Below are 10186 nucleotides of genomic sequence, written 5' to 3'. Positions count from 1 at the left end.
CTGGTAATTGTGATAAGTTAGTGGCAAACTTGGATATTTAAACTTGATATCACTTCTTTAGGTTATCACTTTTCCAGCTTACTACTCTTGCCATCTAGCAGGGACTATTAATGAAATCTAACCTAATGGACAAAATGGTTATTCACAAAAATATAAGGACTGATTTATGATTTTTGACATGCTGCATAATTAATTTGTAAATTATCTTAATTTTAGGTTAATACTTATTAAATTTAAATTGGTTAAAATTAAATTTAAATTAAATTGAAACATGCTGATTTGTTTTTAGTCAAAATTAAATAAAAATTTTTATATTTTCATTTAATTATGAAATTGTATTAAAATTAAAATTGAAATCAAAACCTTCGGTCCGTTCCGGGCCAGGGCTGGCCCTACCTAAACCCTAAACTCTTTCATCTTCTCTGCCCCAATTCAATTCCTGCTTTTCAACTTTGCAACTTTAAACCCCAGAAGCAAGAAGGAAAAAGCTGTGAGGAACGGCATGGCTTACGGCGGTGCATCCACGGCAATGACCGCCGTAACGGCAACGCCGACGATTAAGCAAGTTAAATTGGAAAGAGAAAGCGAGCTTAGAATCGAAGTGGCGAACGACATGCCGCTGCGCCTGAGGTTACTAAACGGCACTGCTGAGATCTTTGGCACCGAGTTGCCTCCTGAAATGTGGCTCACCTTCCCTCCTCGCTTAAAATTTGCTGTAAATCTCAATTCCTAATTGCTCCTTTGAAGATCATGTTTAGATTATTTGTTCTTTTGAATCTTGGGAGCTGGGAGTTAGTAATTTTTTTTGTGAAGTTGTTTCTGGGTTTTGTTAAATTTTGGATGGCAGGTGTTTACTTGGTATGGGGCCACAATAGAGATGGAAGGTACCACTGAAACCGATTATACTGCAGATGAGGTGCGGTTGCTTGTTATTTGTTTTAACGTTTCATAGCTGGTGTGTTATTTGAATTGTAATTGAGTTGCAATAATTGGTTTCCAGACTCCCATGGTTAGTTATGTAAATGTCCATGCTGTACTGGAAGGACGTAGAAATCGCGCCAAAGCCTCATCCTCTAGTGGTTCTGAGACTTCTCAGGTAGCTTGTCATTGTTCATTATATGCATGTTCAAAAAAAAAAAAAAAAAAAAGAAAGAAAAACTGGCGTGTTTAACTTGTTTATCAACTTGTATGAGTTTATTTCTGACTCAATTATGATAAAGCTCTTGTTATTGCCTTCCCAGGGAAAGATATGCAAGCTTGAATATATCAATTACATGGTGGTTCAATTCTCTCACAAGTTTTGGAATTCATTTGAAATGAATTCCAGCTAGAATTGATGTGAAATGAATTTCATTGTTTGATTGGTATGACAAAACTTAAAATGCTGAATTCAATTGAATTTCATATAATTCATAATTTCAGAATTAAAATTCCTTTGTCCTCGATCCCTCTAATCTCAAGAGTCAAATTAAAAAATTATAATTTTTTACAAAATTCTACTCTACTCAACTCAACTAAGCCTTTATCCCAAAAATTTGGGGTCGGCTATATGATTTCGCTTTCTCCACTCTAAACGATTTTGGGTTAAATCCTCAGAAATGTGTAATGCTTCTAGGTCATGTTGTACTACACTCTTCCAAGTCAATTTAGGTCTACCACTTTTTTTCTTTCTATCCTCTAACCTAATAACCTAATGTGTTCTACTTGTCTAGCTGGAGCCTCCGTATGTTTACGCTTCACATGACCAAACCACCTCAATCTTCCTTCTCTCAACTTATCTTCAGTTGGCACCACTTTTACCTTTTCTCTAATACTCTCATTACGGACTTTATTTAGTCTAGTATGGCCACTCATCCACTTTAACATTCTCATCTCTGCAACTCTTATCTTAGACGCATACGACTCTTTCAGTGCCCAACACTCACTACCATATAATATAGCTGGTCGTATGGCTGTACGGTAAAATTTTCCTTTCAACTTATTGGGAATCTTACGATCACATAAAACTCTCGTGGCACGTCTCCACTTCAACCATCCGGCTTTAATCTTATGACTAATATTTTACTCACATCTCCCATCTACTTGAAGGACTGAGCCTAGATATTTAAAGTGATTACTTTGGGACAGTACCACTCCATTCAAACTAACTCCTTTCCTATCACTAGTTTGGCCTTCACTGAACTTGCAATGCATGTATTCTGTCTTCGTTCTACTTAACTTAAAACTCTTTGACTATAGAGTACTTCTTTAAAACTCTTAACTTTCTATTGACTCCTCGTGTCTCATCTATCAGAACAATATCATCCGCAAACATCATGCACTAAGGAATACTCTCTTGTATATGTTTCGTCAATTTATCTAAAACTAATGTAAAAAGGTAAGGGCTTATGGCTGATCCTTGGTGTAATCCAATTGAGATCGGAAAATCTCGTGTCCCCTCCCACTGTGCGCAAAATAGTAGTTGCTCCTTCATACATATCTTTCAACACTTGAATGTACCTAATAGATACCCTCTTTTGTTCTAACATATTCCATAAGATATCTCTTGGAATACTATCATAAGTTTTCTCCAAATTAATAAAAACCATGTGTAGATCTTTCTTCATATCTCTATATTTCTCCATCAAGCTTCTAATGAGAAAGATCGCTTCCATAGTTGAACGACCGGGCATGAAACCAAATTGATTAAGAGAGATAGAAGTATCATGACGTAGTCGATGCTCTACAACTCTCTCCCACAACTTCATAGTATGGCTCATGAGTTTAATTCCCCTATAGTTTGAGCAAATCTGTATGTTTCCCTTATTTTTAAAAATAGGTACCTAAATACTCCTCCTCCATTCATCAGGCATTTTCTTTGAGTTTAGAATCTTATTAAATAATTTAGTTAACTATGCCACTCCCATATCTCCCAAACACTTCCACACTTCAATTGGTATTTCATCGGGTCCACAGGCTTTACTCACTTTCATTCTCTTAAGTGCTTCTTTTACTTCTAAAGATCTAATCCTTCTAGTATAATTCACATTCTTTTCTATTGTTCTATAATCTATATTCATGCTATTACCATTTTCACTATTATTAAAGAGATCATTAAAATAATTTCTTCATCTTTCTTTAATGTCCTCATCTTTCACCAACACTTTTTCTTCTTTATTCTTAATGCACCTAACTTGATTGAGATCTTGACATTTTCTTTCTCTCCTCCTTGCTAATCTATAAATATCTTTCTCCCCTTCTTTAGTTCTAAGTTTCTCATATAACTTTTCAAAGGCCTGTGCTCTTACTTGACTAACTGCCTTTTTTGCCTCTTTCTTTGCTATCTTGTACTGTTCATATGCCTCATTATTATCACATTTAGGTAATTTCTTATACCATTCCCTTTTTCTCTTCACTGTTTTTTGTACTTCCTCATTCCACTACCATCTCTCTTTTGAGGGTGGTCCATGTCCTTTAGACTCTCCAAGTACTTTTCTAGCTATTTCTCTAATCTTTGATGCCATCTGTATCCATATATCATTGGCCTCCATATTCAGCTTCTATACTTCGGACTCGAGAAGCTCATTTCTGAACTTCACTTGCTTTACTCCTTTGAACTCCTACCATTTTGTTCGAGCTACACTATTTCTTCTGACCTTACTTGAATTGTTCCTAAACTTGACATCCAAGACCACCAACCGATGTTGACTTGTTAAAGCCTCTCCTGGAATGACCTTGCAATCCTTGCATAGAGCTCTATTTATCTTTCTGGTTAAGAGGAAGTCGATTTGGCTTCTATGTTGCCCACTTTTGAAAGTCACTAAATGTGGCTTTCTTTTAATAAAGTAGGTATTTGCTAATATTAGGTCGTATGACATAGCAAAATCCATGATGTTTTTTTCCCTCCTCATTTCGACTGCCAAAACCAAAACCTCCATGAACATTCTCATAACCTTGTTTATCACTTCCAACATGTTCATTCAAATCTCCACCAATGAAAACATTCTCTTCATTCGGTATGCTTTGCATTAAATCATCCATATCTTCCCATAACCTTTGTTTACTCTCACTGTCTAGTCCTATTTGTGGGGCATAAACACTAACTATATTTATTGTTTCTCCTTCTAGTACTAGCTTTACTAGTATAATTCTGTCTCCTGCACTTTTCACAGCTATTACTGCGTCTTTCAATGTCCTGTCTATGATTATGCTCATTCCGTTCTTGTTTCTCCCTTTCCGGTAAACCACAGTTTGTACCTTGAATTACCCACTTCCTTACTTTTCTCTCCTACCCATTTAGTCTCCTGAATGCAAGCAATATTCACCCTTTTCCTTTTCAAGGTATCCACAAGCTCCATTAATTTTCTTGTAAGTGATCCAACATTCCAAGTACCAACCCTGATTCCTCTCCTATCCTGCTCCTTCTTAATTGGTCTCTTTCTATGATATCTTCTATTGTTTTCTATGTCTATCTTGTGTTGTGTTCCACTATCTGTTCTACTATCTGTCCTATGGACTAATTTCTTTATCCACACCCGTCCATGATGTGGGAACCCTTGCTCACTTAACACCACACCCGGGCGCCGGCATGGCGCGTTGCTTTCGGTGAACGCCCTACACCCTTGCATATTTCTCACTACACCCGGGCTCCGATGTAGCGCGTCGTTAGTAAAGGACGCCCCAACGTTTATATCATTTGAATTCATATAATAAAGTGTGACAAAATTTTTACGCTGGTTGTCACCTACCGCAATTCTCCTCCTTTGTCCAGGCTTGGGACCGGCTAAGCGCAAACTACTTTGGCGGAGTTTTTCTACAAAATTCTAAAAAAAAAAAAAATCTTATTCCTAATAAATTTATAACAATTAACAAAATATAAACCAACTAACAATATAGTAGTAAATGTAAACTAAATTTACATGTCTCATAATGTAGGAGATTTATATAGTAACATAAATAGTATCATTACTAGGTGCATAATAAGTTTAAATGTTAAAAAATTAGAAAAAATATAAAATATCTTATATATTTGTCTAAACATATTAAGAATAAATAGATAAAAAGCTAGTTTATAGTTTCTATCTTCTTATTTAGCCAATGGAGTGGGAGGAAGTTTTTTAATAAGGGTATTTTAGTTCAAAAAATGTTGTTATGTAAGTTTTGTGGAATTCATTTAAAATTTCATCAATTTTGACAGAAATTGGTTTTAGTTATAACTTATAACCACTTCCTAGAATTGAATTCTTTTTTTTTTTTTCAAACCAAACACACAAAACATAGAATTCAATTGAATTCTACATATTTCGTGGACATAACACAGTTTAAATATTCAATATGTCTGTGGCCTGCATTACATGGAAGGCACATGATAGATATATTTTATCTCTGTGGTAGATATACTAAATTAATAATTGCTTCATTTGAGACTTGAGTACATAGCTCATTGCTCTTTGATCTCCTGCTATTGGGCATGACACTCGTTCAAACTTAAATAATGTTATGTTATAACTGTTTGAAAATTTAGATCATCTTTACGAGCATTTTCCACTACTCTTAAGTGGTTGAGAGTAGATGTTTAATTTTATATTTTGTTCATTTTCTTTGGGTCATCTAAATATCTATGCTGCTTTAATTAGTGATATGCCCTGCATACTGCCAGGAATGACCTCATAGCAACTGTTTGAATCATCAGTCTAATCATAGATGGAAGTCAGCAGTAGCTTAGATACTGATCAAATTAGACATAATACTTCCTATGTAACCAATCTTTGTATCTTTTTCTTGATATCTAAAATGGATTCCTAATATGGTCCTACTTTTTAATAAATAGCTTTTTATTTTGGTGTATGAGCCAGCAACTCGTAGGCAGTGAATTAGTTAAGGGAAGCCATGCCATGGATTGGTTGCTTGATTGAATGTGCTGCACATGCATGTAATCTCTAGTTTGAATGATTCTGAATGTAGTTTGTGTTTCAGTTAATGCTTTCTGTTGCTTCAGTTCCAGGGCTCATGGTCATTGTGATTCTATTTAATTCATGGAATCTTATACCGGATGTGTTTTATTAAATAATTACATTGTGTTCATGAGCAGCTTAACATATATACCAATATGGTGCTGTTATGTGGTCCAGGGTCCTAGGGTGATTGTTGTTGGACCTACAGATTCTGGAAAGAGCACCTTGTCAAGGATGCTTCTCAGTTGGGCAGCCAAACAGGGTTGGAAACCTACCTATGTGGACTTGGATATTGGCCAAGGGTCTATAACAATTCCTGGATGCATTGCTGCCACCCCTATTGAGTTGCCCATTGATCCAGTGGAAGGGATTTCTCTTGAAATGCCTCTTGTATACTTCTATGGGCACACAACTCCTAGGTAACTAATTTTGCAGTTTCAGTCGCTTTTTAATGATTTTTCAAAACCTATTTAGTCAATGATTCGGAGACCTAGGATACTCAAGTAGACATTGGCACAGGCTAAAAATTAGTCTCCAATTTTGTGAGTTTTGACAAAAAAGTTTGTATCTATTATTTTATTTTCCAGTCAAAATGTAGATTTGTACAAAGCACTTGTAAAGGAGCTTGCTCAAATACTAGAGAGACAGTTTACTGGAAATGCTGAATCACGTGCTGCAGGCATGGTGATCAACACTATGGGATGGATAGAAGGTGTGGGCTATGAGGTAATTTATAATTGAGTTTTAGAGCCCTATACGATGTATAATCATTCTTTAATTTAGGCATAATTGTCTTGATATAATTACTTGGAACATATCTTTTAACAGTTTTCTGTGTCTTGTTTTTTATTTCAGCTGATTCTTCATGCAATTGATACATTTAATGCCAATGTTGTCTTGGTTTTGGGTCAGGTATATCTTTTTATATATATGTATTTTAATTTCTTCCTTGTTCTTTTTATTCATTCCATTTTTAAAAATTATTCTACTTCAAGCATCATCTGAGTGTAACATACAAGATATTTTTAAATTAAGTTTGTATTTTAAAAAAAAAAAATACTTGCAAAAGTAGCATTTAGGTTTGGCAGATTACAATTGATTGGACTTGAAAATTGACACAATGCATTCTTGCATGCCAACAATCATATGCCCAATAAAGACACTATCATATGAAAAATATCGGGAAATTTTTTCTGTTCTCCTTTCCTTTTCTATATTATTGTGTTAGCTGAATGTGCACCAAATTTCCAATGCCCTTACAGTTATGATATGCTTGATTGGAGAACAATTTCTGGCGAATCTTTGTAACTTTGTGTCATTTGAACATTATGAAATAAAGATGGATGTGTTTTGTAAATTTAGAATGAGCAATGGTTCTTCTCAGTTCTCACAATAAGATTACACATCTTGCTTTAGCACTAGTTCAAACCAGCTCCCTATGGATGGCTCCTTAAGCACCTGGCTAGCAGGTATCCAAGCTGGTAGCCACTACTTGGTAATTGGCATAATCTGATGAACTTCAAAAAAGATGAAAACCTTTAGCAACAGAAAATAGACAAGCATCTAGTGGTTTGTTGTACTACAAGTCATTCTTATGTTACATTTGTAGTCTAATTTGTCATGATCTGTTTTTACTCCTAATGCTATTAGTCCTTGGAGGCAATTCTTTCCTTTTTTTTTGTCTCCAGAATTTGGGTTAAGTAACACCTATCATGAGTGAAATTGAACTTCTTTTATATATATATATATTCAACTTAAATGCCACTTCTGATGCCCTATTGTTTATTAAATTTTGTGTGTTCCTTTTATGCAGGAAAAGCTTTTTAGCATGCTTAGGGATGTATTAAGGAACAAGCCCAATGTGGATGTTGTGAAACTTCAAAAGTCAGGTGGTGTGGTATCCAGGACTTCAAAAGTCCGCCAGAAGGCCAGGAGTTACAGGATTAGGGTAAATGCAACTGCAACTTTTTTGGATACTGGACAGTTTTCAAAAATTTTATTATGGGTTTTACCGAGTACTGTTGTCAGTAATTTCCACCTGTTAGGGGTTTAAATGTGCATTATACATAATAATTTCTTACTTAATTGAGAGAGGATTTATTGTTGAAACTGACAAGCTAAGATGTGACTATTAGGAGACTGAAACTGCAGATCATTCTAATTATGAAAACACCTGACTTCGTGAAAATTTGATAGCTAAAATATTTCATTAAATTTGAGCTTTTCATTCCCCTTTTTCTTTCCCTTGGTTGGAGGGGAGGGAGGCCAGTTGTATTTTTAAAACCATTTAAAGGATTTATTTGAGATATATCTTCTTTTGTTCTGTTCAATATCTACTGGCTTATTCAGAGGCTCTATTTGGCCTTTAAATTTTCTCTCTCCTTTTATTAACAATGGTGGCATGTGGTGTTGATTCTCTTAGGAATACTTTTATGGCATTGCTAATGACCTCTCTCCACATTCAAATATCGCGAACTTTAGTGATTTGTTTGTATACCGAATTGGTGGTGGGCCACAAGCCCCAAGATCAGCTCTACCAATTGGCGCAGACCCTGTGGCCAATCCTCTTAGAGTTACAGCTGTGAATATTGATCGAGATTTACTCCATGTTGTTCTTGCTGTTTCATATGCTCAAGAACCTGATCAAATTGTTTCAAGGTAATTTTCTACACATCAGAATGCTAATTGTTTTGTGGACTTAAAATGGTTCTTAGATATGTTTTCAGAATATAAGAATGCCTTTAATGCTTGCATTTACAGTTGACTTTATGAATGTATTACTTGACTGGCAACTGGAACAACACACATCACACATCTGACTTTTGGACCCAAATTTTTAAATTGCCCCCCGCATAGTTATCCAATTTTTTTTATAGCTGTCCAATTAATGTGTAATCATGTTTGAAATTTCCTGACTAAAGACACGTGCATGTCCTTTTGATCTGTGAACTCGGCCTTACCTAAAGCATTGAAAATTTTCTCTCACTAATGACACTTTATGTCCCTTTTGGTGTAGTAATATTGCTGGGTTGATCTATATCACAGACATCGACCTTCAGAGGTTAGGTTTCCAGCTTTCATACTTTTAGAGGCATTTGTTGTCAATGCTGATTTAGTTTAATTCTAACTAAATCAAATTTTACAGGAGAAAAATCACTTACCTTACACCAACAGCTGGGGATCTTCCGAGCAAGTATTTGATCATGGGAACCTTAACATGGCTGGAAACATGAAGCACATCCAGGAACAAGTTTTTAAGTTCTAGACCGTTGATGATCTTCTTGGAACTGTATTTTACTTTTACTATCTAGTTTACGGGTGGTAGTTTTAGTTATAGATTCACCTTCCATCAATTATGTGTCATGTATGGTAACTCTTGTCATTGTTGAAGCCAAACGCAAATTGCGAAGTTACCCACAGCGGTGCAGCAGAAATCGGTTATAACCAAAATATCTAATCAAGCTGTTGTTTTTCAGTTCAAACAGTTCAGTTAGCATTTTTTAGATAGTTCAGTTCAATTATTTTTTACTGAAAATAAGAAAAACCGATAAGTTATCATATGTAACATATATTTGTTAGAGATAAAATAAAAACACATAGGTTAGTGTTGCGAATGAACTATCGTTTAAACTGTGGAAGCGCACTTCGCTTTCTATTTAATTCACACTCGTGGACACTCTGCAACTGATGTGATTTCGAAGGTTTAACCTACTGACATAGAAATTATTATATAAATTATAATTTTTTTCACTCATATAAAAGTGAGATTTATCTCTTATAATTTGTGGAGCAATGGACATGCGTAAGTGCACAAATCATTAAATTCTTCTCTATTGATTGTATTTGATATTTCTTACTGCGTTTGTTTTATGAAAAAAAAAATTGTTTTATGGAAAATATTTTTAATGAAAGTTATTTAAAATTTTTTTTAAAAAAAATATTTTTTATTATTTAGTTGTAATATTAAATTAATAATATTTATTTATTTTATGCATATATAAGTATTTTTATATTTTAATAAGATTGTCAAAGTTTATAAAATAATTGTTTCTAACGAAAAGTAAATGTTATTTTCCTTAAAAATAGTTTAATTTTTTCTTTGACGAAGAAAATATTTTTTATTAACCCAATTTCATATATGTTTCAAATACTAAAAATGTGAAAAATATTTTTCACAAAACAAATGGAGTCTTAATTCTAGTTTATTGTGGATTTAATATAAAATGGAACTTATATGTAAAATAGGTGAAATA

General features: G+C 34.3%; 1 protein-coding gene across 1 annotated transcript; it reads left to right on the top strand.

Moving 5' to 3' along the window:
- The first annotated feature begins 356 nt into the window (after positions 1-356).
- LOC110643088 (protein CLP1 homolog) lies at positions 357-9415 on the top strand. The gene is made up of 10 exons (XM_021795331.2): positions 357-715; positions 848-916; positions 1001-1096; positions 6111-6352; positions 6521-6659; positions 6789-6845; positions 7747-7881; positions 8356-8591; positions 8950-8994; positions 9079-9415. Exons 1-10 carry the CDS (start codon positions 503-505, stop codon positions 9164-9166), a joined length of 1320 nt encoding a protein of 439 aa, XP_021651023.2. The 5' UTR covers positions 357-502; the 3' UTR covers positions 9167-9415.
- Positions 9416-10186: the final 771 nt, after the last annotated feature.

This window comes from Hevea brasiliensis, chromosome 18, assembly GCF_030052815.1.
Source record: "Hevea brasiliensis isolate MT/VB/25A 57/8 chromosome 18, ASM3005281v1, whole genome shotgun sequence".
NCBI lineage: Eukaryota > Viridiplantae > Streptophyta > Magnoliopsida > Malpighiales > Euphorbiaceae > Hevea > Hevea brasiliensis.
Note: the sequence above shows the minus strand (reverse complement) of the source record. Positions and strands in the feature narration are given on the sequence as shown.